Raw genomic sequence first — 19344 nt, 5'->3', positions numbered from 1 at the left:
TCTCTCTCTCTCTCTCTCTCTATCTCTCTCTCTCTCTCTCTCTCTCTCTCTCTCTCTATCTCTCTCTCTCTCTCTCTCTCTCTCTCTCTCTCTATCTCTCTCTCTCTCTCTCTATCTATCTATCTATCTATCTATCTATCTATCTCTCTATCTCTCTCTCTCTCTCTCTATCTATCTATCTATCTATCTATCTCTCTATCTCTCTCTCTATCTCTCTATCAAACATCTGTATATTACACAACACAGGATTTCTATTTATAACAACAGTTACCATCTATTCATCCAGTTACTAACTATTGGTATCTGTCTATTTATCAATCAGCTTTGTAAAAAAAAAAGCAAATGCATTGTAGTAATATATAAACCCACAAAAACAATCCCAAAAGACGCACTGCACCATAGATGGGTGGAAAACACAACAATAACAACAGTTTGAGCATTTGATTTGATTGATTTGTTTTTATTTTAGTGCAGTAGCCTCGCACAAGGTTTTGCTGGTATGCGGGGCAGGAATGTCAGTTACTCTCTCAACCGGCTCGACTGCATACTTCATGAGTGTTTTCTGTGTTGTCAGAATGGCCGAGAGCAGCCTGGAGGAGCGGTGTGTGGAGGTTCTGGATGTTCCTGATGATTTGGACGATGAATTTCTCTCTCTCTACTTTGATAACAAGCGGCGCTCTGGCGGAGGGAGCGTGGTCTTTTTGGAGAGACGTGGAAAGCATGCACTGGTGGTTTTTGAAGATGCAGAGAGTAAATATATTTAATAGATTAAAAATACATTATATAAAAAAATGACAATATTGCGAGCATACATAAGCAAAACTCTTTAAAAAATTGTTTCTCTCACACTAGCTGCTGTCAGAGTTGTCTCCAAGACCCATGTGCTCCAGAATAACACACTGACGGTGCGGAGGAAACCACCAAAGGACCCTGGAAAGCTGCTGCTGCAAGGGCTCAATCCACACACTTCACTGGAGCATGTGGAGCTTTACATAGAAAATGTTACTGGAATGAATTATGAAACAGACTTCATCCTGTATCCATCTCCGAACAAGGACCTGGTTCTAGTACATCTGAAAAACCCTTTAGACAAAGGTTTGTAGCTCATCGGTACATCGACATTACATACAGAAAATACTGTAGGCACACTGTTAATAATGTGTAAGTGTCTTTAAATATTATACCAAGTGGTGTTTATTTGAATAAAGTATTGCACAAGCTAGTTTTCAAGCTAAACTTTTCACTAAAAGTGACTTCGAAAGATAAAAAACCAGGCATTTTGTGGTTGTCAGATGTTAGTGTGTTTCTCTGCACCTGATAGGACACCCGAGTGAACTTGAGGAGAGCTGACTCCATACATCCACTAAACATCTCTAAAACAGCCAATGATTAAAAGCCATGAAACAAAGAGCATTGAAGAGATTTTATCAAAAGAAATACTTGTATTCAGCAAGGATGCATAAAAATGCTCAAAAGTGCCAGTAAAGAGATCTAGAATGTTACAAAAGATCTGTTTCAAATAAATGCGGTTATTCTGAACTTTCTATTCATTAAAGAATCCTGAAAAAATGCATCATGGTTTCCATACAATATGAAGCCGCACAACTGTTTTCAGCATTGATAATAATAGTAATAATAAGTGTTTATTGAGCAGCAAATCAGCATATTAGACTGTTTTCTGAAGGATAATGTGACACTGAAGACTGGAGGAATGATGCTGAAAATCACAGGAAGAAATTACATTTTAAAATGCATAAATAACACCAGGTTAGTTCTGAGAAAAGCTTGAGCAGCATTTGAGCACTCAGTCTCTTGGTTTGATATTTTGTATCAAATGCAATGACATTACTACATTTTTAAGTGTGCAAATACATTTAGGGCCACGCAGACATTTTAGTTCTCACGAGTCATTTTAACGTTTGCACAAATTCTAGAACCATTTCAAATAAATTCACACGTGAACGTATGATAACAATCTGCAGTACGCTTGTTTTAAATGTTCTGTCATTGTCTACGTAGATTTTCAGATGCTCAGAGACGAAGTTTCCAAGAAGCCTCTAAATGAAGCAAAGGTCACTCTGGAGCAGGTGGAATCTACAGACTCTATTTCGGTGGCCAATCTGTCTCCTGCGCTCACAGAGGACGTGCTGGAGCTCTACTTTGGGAGCAGTCGTGCTGGAGGCGCTGACGTCCTGGCAGTTAGCATGCTAGCAAATGGCCGTGCGAAGGTTTCTTTCAAGGATGTGAAGTGTAAGCCAGGATGTCTTTCTTTAGCCACTTTCTCTGTCTGTTCTGAATCTCACTCGAGTGTTTTCTTTCACAGCTGTGGACTGCGTTCTCCAGAAATCCCATCATTTGGAAGGGACAGATTTAGTAGTGGAGCCTTACTTTGATTTCTTGCATGATCGGTCGTCTGTGAGCGCTCAAGATGAACAAGGAACATTGGTGGATGGGAACCAATCACAGACAGTCTCACCCCAAAGTCCGTCTGCTTCTGTCCCAGAGGCAAGCATCCGCTTAGGACACGATGCTGCCACAAGTTTAGTGAGTACTACTGCGTCTGCTCCTGAGCCATCTATCCAGAAGGAATGTGTTAGCTTCGTATCTGTGCTTGACGCCACTAAACATCACCTGCTCAGTTTGAGTAATTTGCTCGAAACCTTCAAAAAGGATCACCCCAAATTCGACGTCAGTCTATTAAAAGATGGCGTCCAAGTCAAAGGTCCTGACCAAATTGAGGTTGAAAGACTTAAAAACGAAGTTCTGCAGTTCCTGACTGGTGTTGTGGAGGACCATCTGACGCACGACAAGCTCAAAGCTGAGTTTCTCGGACGGGAGGATGTTAAAAAAAGGCTGAATTTGTCTTTGAAAAGTGTACCTTCCACCTACAGCGTGTCAGGCTGTACCGTCACTGTAACGTCTACGTCCCGTAGCGCCGTCAGGCAGGCCCGAGACCTGATAGAGTCCCAGATCTCAGAGTTCACTGTGCCCATAGCCAAAGAGTGCGAGAGCGTGCTCTGCTCACAGGAGTGGTCTGACTTCCTGGCGTCTCTGGACTTCTGCAGTGCCAAACTGTCCGACGCCGGTGGAGCGATTACTGCCCTCACCCTGACAGGGATGGAGAAGGACAATCAAGAGCAGATGGTTGTGTTTCTCAGCACACCACACCAGAAGGAGATCGTCCTGTCTATGGAGCCAGGAATGCTCAAATTCCTGCAACTCCATCATCAAGGTCTGCTGGCGGACATGGGAGAGGTCATCCTATTCCCTCTGGAGACTGGAGACGGATTGAGTGTTAGTTACTGAGTTTGCTTTCATTTGACTGATTTAAATGACATGTACACTACTGATCAAAAGTTTGGGGTCAGTAAGATTTAGTTTTAATGCGTTTTTTTCAGCAAGGACGCATTAAAAAGTTGCAGTGTAGGCAATTAATGTTACAAAAGAATTCTATTTCAAATAAATGCTGTTCAAACTCTCTGAAGATTTTAGCATGGTGATAGATATGACAATGTTAATGTATTTGGTCTTGGCGCAATAGATCTACGCTGCTGCTGCTGTTGGTTATTGCTGTAGTTGTAGATTATTGCTGCTGCTGCAAGCAAGCACAGGAACTTGCTACTGTCAGTGCATACGGCGATACGGTCCCGTGAGTATTTAAGACATACTGCTGCTGCACAAATAGCATATAAAATAACCCGTAGCAGATCTATACAGGTGGAGCTGGGGAAGGTGGAGGGTTTCAGAGAACTCTGAAAGCACGCTGCAGGAATCTCTAGTGAATGCTAGCCAGCCATATAAATGCAAGGCAGTAAGCTCATTGGCTGCATATGCAGCATGAACCAATCAGCTTGTGCCAAGTCGTTTACTCTCTGAATATCATCAGTTACGTTAACAACCGTCGCCTGCGCCATCTAGAGTTTCAAGACTGAACTATATATTTCTTATCCACATTTATAATAATAATAATAATTTATAATAAGAAGAAATGTTTCTTGAGAAGTAAATCAGCATATTGGAATGATTTCTTGAGGATCATGTGACACTGAAGACTGGCGTAAAAATCAGCTTTGCATCACAGGAATACATTACAATTTTAATTAGATTCAAATAGAAAACAATGATTTTAAATTGTAATAATATTTCACAATATTACTGTTTTTGCTGTATTTTGATCAAATAAATGCAGCCTTGGTGAGCAGAAGTTTATCAAAACCAAAACATCTTCCTGACCTCAAATCTTTGAATGCTGAATTGCAGAATTTGATTTGCAATTTGATTGTAAATTTAAATGTGATTTAATTGTAGAATTTATTGAAGTTGTTCACAAGTAAAAAAGGTTAAATCATGTTTAAAAGTATTTTAATGTTCATACATAATTTGTTTTAATACATAAGATGAATAAAGAGAAATAATGATATTTAATATAATAGGATAAAGTTGTACTGAATTGTTAATTTGGTAGAAAATAATTAACAACAAATACAATTATAATTTCATATTTAAAATATAATAATATAAATGTGTACTTAATATAATAAAATGTAATTTAATTAATTTGTAGAGCAAAAATAGACTAACCTGCAATATTGTGTGGAGAATCTAAGGTACTCAAATGGCCGAACAGCTTCGTAGATGCTGTAGAAAAACAGCGTGATTGCATGGGAGGGTGATATTGTCAAAGCATATTTCATATAATATAATAGTTTTTTTTAGTAATAGTTTTCTATATGTAATCATCTCCATTTTAGTGTATTGTCATTTTTCTCAGTCTTGAACTGAATTGAGGACTATGAACTGTGTGGTCATTGTCTTTAAATGTCTTCTGTATGGTTAATCAGTCTCTTAATTTCACTGGCAGATTCAGGGAGAATCGAATGTGTGCCAGTCGGCGGCAGAATTATTAAGTGCTATTATCGGCTCAATCTTTACAAAGACCATTGTGGTGACCCAGCCTGGCATTTCCCGCTTCCTGCTGGAGGAGGAGGGTGTCAGCATACTGGCAGAGATGACAGCAAAGTTCGAAGTCTATATCGACATGGCCAAAGTGCACTGGGAGCCGCTAGAAGATGGTGTAACGTATCCAGCCTTGTTGTCTATCCTGATGTTTCTCATATACTCAGTAATACTTTAGGGTTGACTGTTTTTGTGCTTTCCACAGGACATACTGGAGCTGGCATGGAAAATGACAACCTGTCAAAACTTCCAGAGAAGTTTCTCTGCAAATTCCGTGCAGGACTTCACTGCTGGAGTCCCGAATGGACGTACTGATGCACATACTTCAGGTCAGTATAGATCATCTGCCTGATTGGTTCTTTACCGGTCGTTGAACTATAAGTGGGCCGAGACCCTTTAATTTCACTTCTTTTCTGCGGGAAATCCAATGCAATGATTTAGGGCCCTGTGATTTCTGCGATGTGGAAAATGCGGAAGGAATCACGGAATCCAATCATAAAAATGGAATCTACTGTATAACGCGGAATGTCACGGAATTTGTCAAAGTTGGGATGAATTAATCAAAAGTAGATCAGTACACGTCAGTCAAATCGTGATATGGACTAGTATCTGTAAATATTAAGCAGCAAAAAGACTATTTAAATATGAATCCTGCATGTTCTGTGTGTCTCTGTGTGACTGAAAGGCGCAGTCGCACGGTTTCGTTTAATACTCGCTGTGATTTCAGCGTATCTCACTTTAATAGGACATAAATACATGAACAACATCTCCAGAACTGCTCTGAGAGTCACTTCACGAGCATTTTACCATTGCATTTGAGTAAAACTATCGTCATGTCATTTACACTCAGAAATTTAAAGGTCCTCATGGCAGCCCGTCAAAATAAAAGTTTGGTTTAACTTGAAGAAATTGTGTCAGAAATATATTACTATTGTACAGTAGAATGTACTACTACTACTACTATTGCTAATAAAATTATTAAAACTTAATTTTTTTATGGCGTAATCACACTATATTTCTTCCATGTTTTAATTTGAATAGTAAACCCCCTTTGATTGCCAAAAAATTAAGTTTTAAAAATAAGAGTTTAACTTTCATTTGATTAAAAGATAAGTTAAATGAATGTTTTATGCCTTTTGATAACCAGAGAAATTAAAACACACAACACAGAATTTCTGAAAAAAAACTAAACTTTTCATAGGGCTATTGTAAAAAATAAGTTGTTTTATGCATTCAAATAATTAGACATGCTTAAACTGAATTTGGTAACAATAAAAAAGAATGTGAGGGAAAAAATAAAACATATAGATCCCTAAAAATGTCATTTTTGTTCAACGTGTAATAAATTGATGTTAAATTGTGTATGTTGCCTATTGTACAGTAGAATGTACTACTACTATTACTATTGCTAATAAAATTATTAAAACTTAATTTTTTTATGGAGTAATCACACTATATTTCTTCCATGTTTTAATTTGAATAGTAAACCCCCTTTGATTGCCAAAAAACAAAGTTTTAAAAATAAGAGTTTAACTTTCATTTGATTAAAAGATAAATTAAATGAATGTTTTATGCCTTTTGATAACCAGAGAAATTAAAACACACAACACAGAATTTCTGAAAAAAAACTAAACTTTTCATAGGGCTATTGTAAAAAATAAGTTGTTTTATGCATTCAAATAATTAGACATGCTTAAACTGAATTTGGTAACAATAAAAAAGAATGTGAGGGAAAAAATAAAACATATAGATCCCTAAAAATGTCATTTTTGTTCAACGTGTAATAAATTGATGTTAAATTGTGTATGTTGCATGATTTAAATTAATTAGGCATGCTTTTTTCCGTTAAAAAGGAGTCCAGAAAAATCAAAATGGAAAACAAAAATGAATCCAGACAAATGTAAATGGGAAAAACGGAATTTGGGGAAAAAATAAAACAGATTTCAAAGGGCCCTAAATACAATAGTAATCTATTGATTTTTGTTGAACCCCAATGGTTACTGAATGTTTTCTGTCACTCAGCTCGTATTGAAGAGGCTAAGAAGATCTTGGCAGTCATTGGCAGTGATTTGAACCCCCAACCTTCTAGTTTAGGAGCCACAGACATTGAATCTGTAGATCTGTATTCAGACCAGAGCCGAGATACCTCAGCAGCGGCAGAAGAAGAGGACGACCAACCCCAATCACTGCAGGCCCATGACCTCCAGAGCTCCTCTGCACCCATGAACGCCTGCAGCCTCGACGAAGACGCAAGCTTCTTGCTGGCCATTCAGATGTCAATGGAGCTCAACCAAAGATCGGACGCAGAGGACATCCAGAAAGCTCTAGAACTGTCCAGGAGCGACTCCATGCCAAACCAGGAGAACACGCAGCTGGAGAGAGCGTTTGACATGTCCTTGGAAGATGCCATCAAGTTAGCCAATAAAGCCGAGATCTGTGTGTTTGCTAACTACAACCATGATCTTGTCAGGGTGGACATCGCATTGGGCAAGAAGGTTGGACTGAGACAGTGTGAGGAGAAGGTCGAGAACAAGAACCTGCGGAAACTCTCCTCCCATCAGAAGAGATGCATAGAGCTCATTAAGAGGAAGCATGCCGTCGAGATCAGCATCCAGGGCACCACCGCCGTCCTCTCCGGCTTTAAAGAGCACGTCTCTGAGGCCGTGATGGACCTGAAGAACGTCCTGAGAAGGACAGAGAGCATGATGACGGATGCTGAAATCGTGAAGACAGTACAGTGGGTGTGGTACGAGCAGGGCTCCTCCTCCAAGGCCATCCCGTACCCGCCGGATGCCACGGTGTTCATTGAGAACGCTTGGAAGATGAAGCAGAAGAAGACTGATATTCTCTTCAACAATCAGCCGTGCAGCATTGACTTCGAGAAGATGGAAGAGCATAGTTTGGCATCCGGGAAATCCGTGCCTATTGGACGGAAAATGCTGAGCAAAGAGGACTTGTACACGGATGGCGCAGGTACGAAAACATATATTTATAAACATATATATATATATATATATATATATATATATATACAAAATAAAAATACCCACAAAAAGAGACCACATATATATTCAAAATAATGAAATCCCCAAAAGGAGACTACACTGTTTCTGCTGTTGATGCCAGATTCATTATCATAATTTATTTTTGTTTAAAAACAGGCAAAATAGTTCTTCATAATGGTTTCCAGGCATAATATAAAAATATTTTTCAAATAGTAATATAAACGGAATTTTTTATATACAGTAGGTGCATCCATGGACAATATCCATTTTATTTAATACAGTATTTAATGTATAGATTTTAATAAATAAAATAAATAATGTCCCATTGTACTAATTACTCATGATATGCCAGTTAATTTGTGAAATTAACTGCAATTAATTGCATAAATACAATTTTAAAAATTACAAAATTTAAGAATATTAAATTATGTAATGTAATTATTATGTTATTATGTATTTTTTTTTAAAATAATTTAGTTTTGGATTATTATCAGTTGATTGAAACATAGAATAAAATAATTTACACATGGCATGCTGATTAATTAGTCAAAGTACTCACATTTAGTTGCATAAATCAATATTTGCTGAGAAAATCCCTCAAATTAAAATAATTAAGAATATCAAAGTATCTAATAATTAAAAAAAAAAATTTGAATAAATATATATTTTTAAATAATTTAGTTTTTTAGTTGTATTTAAAAAATACAGTAAATAAATATTACAAAAAAACTGTATATATAAAATATATATTAGTTTTGTCGTTTATTTGGTATTGTCAGTTGATAAAAAAATTATCACCATTAATACAATTAATTACTAATGATATGTTTAATTAGTCAAAATAATAACAATTAACTGCATAATTTGATATTTGTTGAGAAAAACCCTCATATTAAAACAATTTAAGAATGCTAAATTATCTAACAATTTAACTAATATCTAATAATTATCTAACAATTTTGTTTTTGGATTATTGAGTCCAAAAATTACAAAAAAATGTATTATGAATTATGAATATGTATTATGAATTATGAATATGTATTATGAATATTTTTTTTACTTTTTTCATTCTCATGTAAAACTCCCAGTTGCTCAGATTCCTGTTAAAATGACTGGATTTCGACCTTGAAATAAATAGCACTGTATAAATAAGTGTACTGTATATTTAGTTGATGACGTCTTTTTTTCAGATGAAGATTACAGTCTGCTGTCCAGCATGCCTGAAGTGTGTCCAGTGGATGTAGACTCTGATGAATTCCAGAATGTGGTCAAAGATTTCTATGACACCCTTCAGGACAGCCACAACAAAATCAGAATCATTAAGGTACGATTCAACACGGTCGCACCTCGACGTCTGTCAGTGCATGTGTAATTCAGACAGGTTTTTTTCTGTATGCAAGACATTAATCTTTCTTTTAGTTCTCGCAGTGAAAACTTGTGAATTTACTATTATGTTTGGAATCAAAACGTTTGTACATTGAATTGTGGGAATGATTATCTGCTTTGGAAATGTCTGTTATTGGTCGCACTGACTCTGATGGCGTTTTCAGGTTGATAAGCTGATGAATAAACTCCTGCATGACCAGTACAGGCTGAAGAAGGTCAGTATTGAGCGCAGCTCCTCAGAGGCGCAGGTGGAGCGCACCCTCTACCACGGCACCAGTGAGACCAGCGTCAAGGAGATCTGCATTCACGGCTTCAACAGGAGCTTCTGTGGGAAAAACGGTACTGTGCTGTCAATCAGTCACACCCTTCACTGCATCACTGTTGCATTGTTTATAGCAGGGTTATTATAGTACACTACACTTACAACTAATACCATAAACATTTTTCGTTACTTGAAATAAAAAAATAATTTTATTTTCAGCTCACATATTATTTTTGTAGTTTAACTTGAAATAAAAAAAAACTATTCTCACTATTAACTATTAACGACTTTTGCCTCAATAAACTCCCAATTTGCTGTTTATTAATAGTTAGTAAGGTAGTTGTTAATTTTAGTATTGGGGTTGATTAAGGGATCTAAAATATGGTCATGCAGAATAAGGCATTAATATGTGCTTTATAAATACTAATAAACTGCCGATATGCTAGTAATATGCATGTCAATAAGCAACTAGTTAATAGTGAGAATTGGTCACTATTTACTAGGGATGCACCGATACTGATACTGGTATCGGGCCCGATACTGAGCTCCTGTACTCCTACTCGTACTCGTTAAAATGCCCCGATACCAAACGCCGATACCACACAGCATGTGATAAGTGCCATATTCAGACAATGAAACACCGACAACAGAACAACAGACAGCAGAATGGAGTTATTAGAGATTAAGGATGTCTACGAAGTATATGTATGCAATGAATATAATGTTAAACATTCAGTATTAACGCCTGTACAGCTGATGTGCGCGAGCTGATAAACAAAGCATGTTGAGTGGATTGAGCGCGCGGCGGCGCAGATGTACGAGCTTGTCGAGTGAATATATCTTTCTCACAGACATCACTGGAAAGTTTGTAGTTCGGTCGGATATGTTAAAAACAAGTAAGTAAAACAATACACAAGTTACTTAACGGTAGGGAGAGAGCGCGCGCAATTCTGTTGTTTGATGTTCACTCACTTAGCACACACATCATTTGGATTAAAACTAAATCGTAAAAATAAGACCATTTATAGGGGCATTCACTATAAACATCATTTATTTTCAGCCTTAGGCATACACGACTTTCTGGTGAAAGTGAATCTAGCAGCCTGTGTGAAATGCGCAAGGCTGTACTATTCTGCATCAGTACAAATATGTGCATGCGTTGTGCGTGTTTTGCTAGCTTGAGTGTTTCTGCATTATATGAGTGGCTTTGGAATATAAATCGCAGCACGTTTCAGATGGAAAAAACGCGATTTCTATTTCTGAAAATATAAGTTAGGAGATTTATAACGAGTGGTTCCCTGCATTATTACAGCAAAGCGCGTGATTACAGTACTAAACCGCTGCAATGGAGCAGCTCTAATGCTATTAAATTAAAGATGATGTACCATAGAGCAAAAAAATTAACAGTGAAAGTAACAAAAACTTGTAAAATACAATTTAATGGGCATAATTAAGTGTGAAAATAACCGAAGGATATAGTCAAACCAAAAATTATTCAGAGACCAGATATAATTTTTGATATTTTTTTACTAGTGGGTGCAGGACACTAGTTCATTTATGTAAGTGAGGACAGCAAAATAAAGTAAACTGTGACAAATTATACCCAAAAACTCTTCATACAGTGGACTACCAGTAAAACTGATACAAATTTGGGTCCAAAAATTATTCAGACCGAATCTGGGGGGAAAAAAATTAAGTTCAGGTCATACTAACAGCTGTCTAATTTTTGAAAAAAAAACAACCTAAAATTTTATCAAAACTATATAAACTCAGAAAACAAAATAACACCCCCCCAAAACTAATAAAAATGACAAAACACAACAAAATTGCTAAATCTTTAAAGGGATCATATGATGTTGCTAAAAAGAACATTATTTTGTGTATTTGGTGTAATGAAATGTGTTTATGCGGTTTAAGGTTCAAAAAACACATTATTTTCCACATACTGTACATTATTGTTTCTCCTCTATGCCCCGCCTTTCTGAAACGTGTCGATTTTTACAAAGCTCATCATCTGAAAAGCGAGCTGTGTTGTGATTGGCCAGCTATCCAGTGCGTTGTGATTGGCCGAATACCTCAAGCGTGAGACGGAAATGTTACGTCCCTTACCATACTGTAATTACCAGGTTCAGGAAACTTTACTCCGTAAAATGTGCTGCACACACTCGAATATTTGGGTTGAAGTGTTCTGGAACAGTGTTGTAAATAAAATAAACTAGATTTCTAGTCGTGTCCTCTTTTGGAAGACCAAACAAAGTAGTTTCGCTTTCACAACGAAACACACAGCGCCTTCACGTCATGGCGGCGGCAACAATACTACAGCGAGAATAAAAGTTACGCCTTCTTTCTTTGCGTGAACATTTGGGCGGCGTTATGCAAATCTTCCAACATAGTGAGGTAGATATGTGGGGGCGTGTTAGAACGAGTCGTTTTAGGTAGGCGTGGTTGACTCTTAACTTTTATAAAGAATATCTCTTTGGATTTGAGGCTTTAGTCTTTGCAACTTTACAGATCTTCTTTATGCGCCAAGAGCTTGTAACACTCCAAAGAGAAAGGAACAATTGAAATCGCATCATATGACCCCTTTAACTTAAATTTGAAAGAAAACAACAAAAAAATTAAAAACGAATTCAAAATATTAACAAAAACTATAATAGTACACAAATGCCTCTGAAATGACACCGAAATGAATTTAAAAATAATAAATGCATCTTGTCTTTTCTCTGACAGCCACTGTGTACGGTCAGGGCGTGTATTTTGCGGTGAACGGCTCACTGTCCGTGTCTGACACCTACTCTCCACCCAATGCAGACGGGCACAAGTTTATTTTTGTGGCCAGAGTGCTGACCGGAGACTTCACCGTGGGCAAGTACGACTATAAAACCGCCCCGCTGAAGGAGAGCTCCGGCGTTCCTGTCAGATACCACAGCGTGACGGATCAGATCAACTCCCCGACGCTGTTCGTCATCTTCAACGACACACAGGCTTACCCACAGTACCTCATCACATGCAAGAAGATCTACGGCTGATCACATGCCTTCTCATTTATAATGCCACTGGCAGTCATGTCTAAGCATTAACCCACTCTTACTTTACTGCACGTGTGTTTATTTTAAACAGGATTTTGTCTAAACAGTAGTTGAGTGTTGTTTTCTTTTCATTTTATGAATAATAGGATTCTTCTGTATTGTAAGTGACTGACAAAATGTTTTCATATTTCGGTGTCCTTTAATGATTGATATTTTTTAAACATGTATTCAGTGGTAACATATTGTCTGCTTTAAGACTGTCAGCTTCACATCACTCACAGATGAGTATTTTTGGTGTCAAAAAATAAAGTAAATAAATGCTGGAATGAAGTTATTATCTAGTGTTTTTATACAGTAGTAGCAGTATAGTAGCAATGTGTACAGTAGATACGTGTTTAATTGTATTATTTAATTGTACACTGTGAAATAAAAAGATTTGGGGTTCCTCGGATCGTCACACTTGAGATAATTTGGCAACACCAATAACTTAAAAATCTAAATCGATGCACATCTGAATACATATATTTATAGGTAACACTTTACAGTAAGGTTCCATTTGTTAACAATATTTAATGCATTAACTATCAATGAATAAGACATTGTTACAGTATTAATCTTTGTTAGCATAAAAATACAGCTGTTCTTTGTTAGCCCATGTTTGCTCAGGTCCATTAAATAACATTATCAGATAACAACTTTTTAAATAATGTATTAGTAAATGTTGGAAGTGTTTTTTCATTGTTTATTAACTAATGTAGTCATTAACAAATGGACCCTTATTGTAAAGTGTTACCTATTAATAAAATAATTTCACTAACAAAGAGTACCACTGTAATATGAATGTTCAAACTCCCAGCTATGGAGTTTTGTCTTCTGTAGGATATCATATTTTATTGAATTTCTCTGATGCGCGTCACAGCTGTAAGTCTGGAAGTTTCTCCACGATCACTCCCTCTCCTTGGTCTTCAGAAATGTCTGATATTAATTTAGTGATCAAATTTCACACCCTTATGGAAATATGATCATATTTTGTAATGATCATTTAAATCTGGCTAATTTTTAAATGGTCATAAATCATCATCTCAGGAAAATGTTATGGGGTTTCAAATCAAAATATGAGTTTCTGTTATGAAGCAGGACATTGATTTCACACATGTCCACTGTAGAGGACCTCAGGATTAAAAGCGTGTTTATTACACATTTTGGGAGACGCAACAACTAAATAGGGAAATAAATTATATTTCAGTATTCCTGTGAAATATATATTACTTTGAAAATCTTGCCAATTATTACTCTCATTATTACACCTCTTTTTTTTCATTTCATGTTGCCCCAAGAACACATTAATATGCAAATTAGGAACAGTATGTAGATACATTGTATAAAATGGGAAAACTGTGCCATTTTACGCACATATTGCATAAAGAAAAATAGTATATCAAATCATTCTGTTATATCTTTCATAACATAGTAGAGAATCATCTTTATACAAAGTTTGGTATAAAAAATACAAATTGATAGGTGATAAAAAATTAAAATCCCACTGTGTTTGCTTTTTCATGTCTATTTGTGTGTTTATTGTTTTTAAGTCCTTTACAGTCAAAGCGGACATAGCATAACGAATAAAATATTATTTTCCCATTTTTTTCTTATGCTCTAAACAATGTAATTACATAGAAAATACTAAATTCACAAAAAATATATATAGATTTTTTTTATATCACTTTTATATATTCACTATGTCCATACATCTACAGGTGCATCTCAATAAATTAGAATGTCGTGGAAAAGTTCATTTATTTCATCACATATATAACAGAAGTGATCGGGTCAGAGAAAGGGGAACTGGTGTCTCGCGCTCATTGCGCAGGTCGGACACATTTCGGCGCTGCGCTGCTGCTGCTGGCGCGGGTCATTCCGGGATGTGTGATGAATGAGAAAGTGTTGTCCAGTGTGCCGAGTTCGTCTGTAAATAAATATCTTTTTGAGACCAACTGGTCATAGGGCTCATTTGGAAGCTTGCACAATAACTCGCTGGTATGTTAGAGTTTATTTTGCGTATCTGCAAATGATGTTTTTATGGTCACGCACAGCTCGCTAGCATATTAGCGGGAGATGCATATCAACAAACGCTCAAATCTGCGTGCGAATCAGTAAATCACAAGCAGAAGCCAGCAGATGTGTGTGTTTAGCTTGTCATGGTTTGTGGCTCAGTCAGAGTGTAAACTGGTCCTCACTCTGGGTTTGATTGGTTAGGTGCTGAGGGCAGCTGCTCCTCTTCCTCTTCATCATGTACGCGGTGTACCGTCAGGCTCATCCGCCCACCGCTGTGGAGTTCGCCGTGTACTGCAACTTCATCTCCAGCCAAGAGAAGAACCTGGTGGTGGCAGCAACCTCTCAGCTGTATGTCTACAGGATCATCTATGATGTGGAGGTGAGGTGGGGTGGGGGCTTTCTGTCTCTGTTCAGTTAAATGAGACGCACCGGCTGTCATCAACCCTCTACAGACACCTTGGCAATTGAATCGCCATTAGCTAGTACATTTTTTAGTTTACTCGCCAGACTGATATACCATATATGTGTGTGTGATATATACACACACAGGTGCATCTCAATAAATTAGAATGCCGTGGAAAAGTTCCTTTATTTCAGTAATTCAACTCAAATTGTGAAACTCGTGTATTAAATAAATTCAATGCACACAGACTGAAGTAGTTTAAGTCTTTGGTTCTTTTAATTGTGATGATTTTGGCTCACATTTAACAAAAACCCACCAATTCACTATCTCAACAAATTAGAATACTTCATAAGACCAATAAAAAAAACATTTTTAGTGAATTGTTGGCCTTCTGGAAAGTATGTTCATTTACTGTACATGTACTCAATACTTGGTAGGGGCTCCTTTTGCTTTAATTACTGCCTCAATTCAGCGTGGCATGGAGGTGATCAGTTTGTGGCACTGCTGAGGTGGTATGGAAGCCCAGGTTTCTTTGACAGTGGCATGTGTGTGTGTTTGTAAAATGGCACCGCTTTTTAAATATCTGAAAGTACTACACTCTTAACATCAGTCAGTCAAGCATTATAAATGATAATCAAGTGTTATTTAATGATTTAACTTTAGTAATTAGAATTAAAACCATGTATGAATGCATATTAGTCATTTTAACTGAATCAGGACTGCTGGTGCTGCTTTTTTGGTCATTCAGTGTTTCTGTAAAAAAAAATGGGGGAAAACTAACAATAATACTGATAAGATAATAATAATTCTACTTATAAGAACAATATAAAATGCACTAAGGATTAACGAGCTGCTGGTAGGCCTGTCACGATGACAACTTTTTGTTGTGCGATATATTGCCCCAGAAATAATTGCGATGTTGTCATTTTAAAGACCGTTTTATGCCACTGAATATATAATCATAATGTAACAGCATAATAATGCAAGAAGGCCTACACTTACAAATGACAACACACTTTTAATTTGTAAGAATATTTAGATCATGGAAATTAAGTATCAAAACATTAGATACCTGAATAAATAGTAAATAAACATTTTCTAACAAAAAGTGCAAAGTAACAAATAGAAAAAAAGAAACTTGTACGGAGATTTTTCCATCTACAGATTTTTCCCTGACCTTCTTTTCTCTGTACATGAATGCTGAGTTCACACGGCACGATTTTTCACTCGCAGACAGGTTTTGTGAAATCACCGACAAATGCCCGAAATCGGAGGCAAATCGGTACTGGTTCACGCGAGTGACAATCACAAAGTGTGAATTATCAAAGACGCGATATGAGGGAATCGCCGACACCCGTGAAGTATTTGGCATGCTAAATATTTGGAGCTGTCGGTGATTCACAATCACGCTGTGTGCAATGATTTCTGACTGAAAACTACATCGGCGATGACCTACAGCCAATGAGGAGTTCAGGAAAATACAACAAAGAATATGTGGCTAATATTAGACATCATTTAGTCGCCCAGAGTGAAGATGTAGTCGCATATGTGAGTGATTTACTCGCAATGTAGAGGGTTAGTCATGCAGATGTTTGAAGTCAATTCACACAGATGTCATAGCTAAGAAACCACAGGTGTACACACACACACGTGTAAAAAGGCCTAATACTTTTGTACAGTACTATATGTATACGTTTTCTTATTTTTTATCATTGTAAAGCTTACAAACTTTGGTTGTGAAATGTGCTTGAAGTATGTTTTTATTAGCTGTATCTTTATATAAATATCTTTATATCATTATGCTATCTTTATATTTTTTAGAATAAATGTCACTTGGTTTAGTTCACTTTGGTTTATATGGGTCTTTAATACAAACATTAATCATTTGCCCTTATTGCGTTCTAGAGCACTTCCAAATCAGAAAAGTCATCAGGTAAGACTTTATTTTTTTGTCTGTAGTCAAGTATCCTGTAGATTATTATGTTTACTATTAATCTAACTGTGTAGATGGCAAGAGCCGTAAAGAGAAGCTGGAGCAGGTGGCGTCCTTCTCTCTCTTTGGAAATGTGATGTCCATGGCCAGCGTTCAGCTCGCGGGCACCAACAGAGACGCCTTGCTCCTCAGCTTCAAAGATGCCAAGGTATGTGTGACTGCATCACAGCTACTTCCTGCGAAAGAAAAGCTTTGAAGATTGTCTGAATAGTAAGGCAGTCTAATGGTGGTGTGTTTTTTTTCTTCCAGCTCTCAGTTGTGGAGTATGATCCAGGCACGCATGATCTCAAGACGCTGTCGCTGCACTATTTCGAGGAGCCAGAGCTGAGAGTGTGTACTGTGTTTATGAGGATGTGTTGAGCTGCTGATCTGTGGAGGCAGGGGTGTGTTTTGATGGCTGTGTGCTGTGTGTTTGGATGGTTTCAGGAAGGGTTTGTTCAGAATGTGCACATCCCCATGGTGCGTGTGGACCCAGAGAACCGCTGCGCTGTCATGCTGGTGTACGGCACCTGTCTGGTGGTTCTGCCCTTCAGGAAGGACACGCTGACCGATGATCAAGAAGGCATTGTGGGAGAGGGGTATGAGCAAATATTTTCTGCTTTTTTGCAGGCATTTTGAAATTATTACACTGCCTTTGAAAAGCTTGGGGTTGGTAAGATATTTTTAATGCTTTTGTACGATTTGTAAAAAAGTTTTGTAATGTTTTAATGTTTTTGTCACATTTATTTAATCCAAAATATAGTAGCTAACAATAGTAATAATGTGAAATATTATTACAATTTAAAATAACAATTTTCTATGTAAATTTATTGTAAAATGTAATTTATTGCTGTGATCAAAGCTGAATTTTCAGCATCATTGCTCCAGTCTTCAGTGTCACAAGATCCTTCAGAAATCAGTATAATATGCTGATTTGCTGTTTAAGAAACATTTATTATTAATTATCAACGTTGAAGAAAGTTCAAAAGAATAGCATTTTAGTTGCATGTCCTGTCGCTTTTTTATGTATTCAACGTGTCCTTGCTGAATAAAAGCATTAATTCCTAAAGTTTACAGCAAGGTCTCAATCAAAATATTTCTTCTCTTTTAGGCAGAAATCTAGTTTCCTCCCCAGTTACATCATTGATGTTCGTGAACTGGATGAGAAGCTCCTAAACATCGTCGATATGAAGTTTCTCCACGGTTACTATGAACCCACGCTGCTTATTCTGTTTGAGCCCAATCAGACGTGGCCAGGGTACGACTGCTCATCTTGTGATTATCAGCACTTCATTACATATGCACTCATATGAATTCAGTCTTTAGCATCACACACTGTGTGTGGCATTGAGGCGTCTGTCCACCTGCTGATAGTCAGATGTGGTGTTTATGTTCAGGCGTGTGGCAGTGCGTCAGGACACGTGCAGTATCGTGGCCATCTCTCTAAACATCATGCAGAAGGTTCATCCGGTCATCTGGTCTCTCAGTAACCTGCCCTTCGACTGCACTCAGGCCATGGCTGTGCCCAAACCCATCGGTAAGATATCATCCTCCTCACTCAGCTCTGCTCTTACGGCACCTGCATGAGCTCCATACAGACACTCATCTCTGGTTTTATGGCAGTGCTTCTCAACAAGGTTTATTGGCACTCCTAGTTTCTGTAAATTAAATAATAATAATAATAATAATACAATTCAGAGGTTTTAGGAGCTGAATGTTCTTCAGGGTACAATAATGACTCATCCTTGATTTACTGGATGCTGATTTTTATAAATGTTTTATAATTATTAATTAATTAATTAATTAAATTTAAAGTATTATACACTATTTTAGAAATATTACTTAGTTTCTACCAAATAAAATGTTTTAGAACTAAGTGTAATTAGTAAAATGTATTTTAAGATTGTATTAATTTAACTAATTTATTAATTTAATAAAGAAAACAAACAGTTGTTAAGGGGGTGAATATCTTGTTTCTTAGTAGTTTTATTATTTTTAGTCACTAAAAAGTATTTTAAATCATAGGAAGTCATCTGAGACCCCCTGTTCTGAAGTTTGCTCAGGCCCTCTGGCTGAGAACCACTGTATTATTATGACAGTATGTATGTTATTGATATTAGGAATATTTTCTTTGAGCTTAATGAAGTCATATCAGAAAAATAATCTTTCCAGTTTGTTTTTGGGTATAATCTGTCTGTCTATCTATAGTTATGTTCTGTCTGTCTGTCTGTCTATAGTTATGGTCTTGTCTGTCTGTCTGTCTATAGTTATGGTCT

At 36.9% G+C, this 19344-nt stretch overlaps 2 protein-coding genes across 2 annotated transcripts in view; both read left to right on the top strand.

Annotated features, from left to right (window-relative positions):
* The window catches only part of LOC107550091 (poly [ADP-ribose] polymerase 10-like), a 15859-nt gene extending 2898 nt beyond the window's left edge, over positions 1-12961 (top strand). Inside the window, exons 2-11 of the mRNA XM_016231318.1 lie at positions 575-750; positions 853-1095; positions 2020-2250; positions 2324-3294; positions 4862-5074; positions 5162-5285; positions 6979-7929; positions 9152-9285; positions 9512-9686; positions 12340-12961. Of these exons, the coding sequence (XP_016086804.1) occupies positions 576-750; positions 853-1095; positions 2020-2250; positions 2324-3294; positions 4862-5074; positions 5162-5285; positions 6979-7929; positions 9152-9285; positions 9512-9686; positions 12340-12638 (3516 nt within the window). The 5' untranslated portion in view covers position 575 and the 3' untranslated portion in view covers positions 12639-12961. The remainder of the gene's footprint in view (positions 1-574; positions 751-852; positions 1096-2019; positions 2251-2323; positions 3295-4861; positions 5075-5161; positions 5286-6978; positions 7930-9151; positions 9286-9511; positions 9687-12339) is intronic.
* Positions 12962-14498: 1537 nt separating this feature from the next.
* The window catches only part of cpsf1 (cleavage and polyadenylation specific factor 1), a 22907-nt gene continuing 18061 nt past the window's right edge, over positions 14499-19344 (top strand). Inside the window, exons 1-8 of the mRNA XM_016231295.1 lie at positions 14499-14675; positions 14895-15072; positions 17002-17029; positions 17104-17237; positions 17339-17419; positions 17516-17667; positions 18180-18326; positions 18466-18605. Coding sequence (XP_016086781.1) covers positions 14929-15072; positions 17002-17029; positions 17104-17237; positions 17339-17419; positions 17516-17667; positions 18180-18326; positions 18466-18605 — 826 coding nt within the window. The 5' untranslated portion in view covers positions 14499-14675; positions 14895-14928. The remainder of the gene's footprint in view (positions 14676-14894; positions 15073-17001; positions 17030-17103; positions 17238-17338; positions 17420-17515; positions 17668-18179; positions 18327-18465; positions 18606-19344) is intronic.

The sequence above is a fragment of the Sinocyclocheilus grahami genome, unplaced genomic scaffold (assembly GCF_001515645.1).
Source record: "Sinocyclocheilus grahami isolate Dianchi unplaced genomic scaffold, SAMN03320097.WGS_v1.1 scaffold387.1, whole genome shotgun sequence".
Taxonomy (NCBI): domain Eukaryota; kingdom Metazoa; phylum Chordata; class Actinopteri; order Cypriniformes; family Cyprinidae; genus Sinocyclocheilus; species Sinocyclocheilus grahami.
This window is presented reverse-complemented; position numbering and strand designations above follow the sequence as displayed.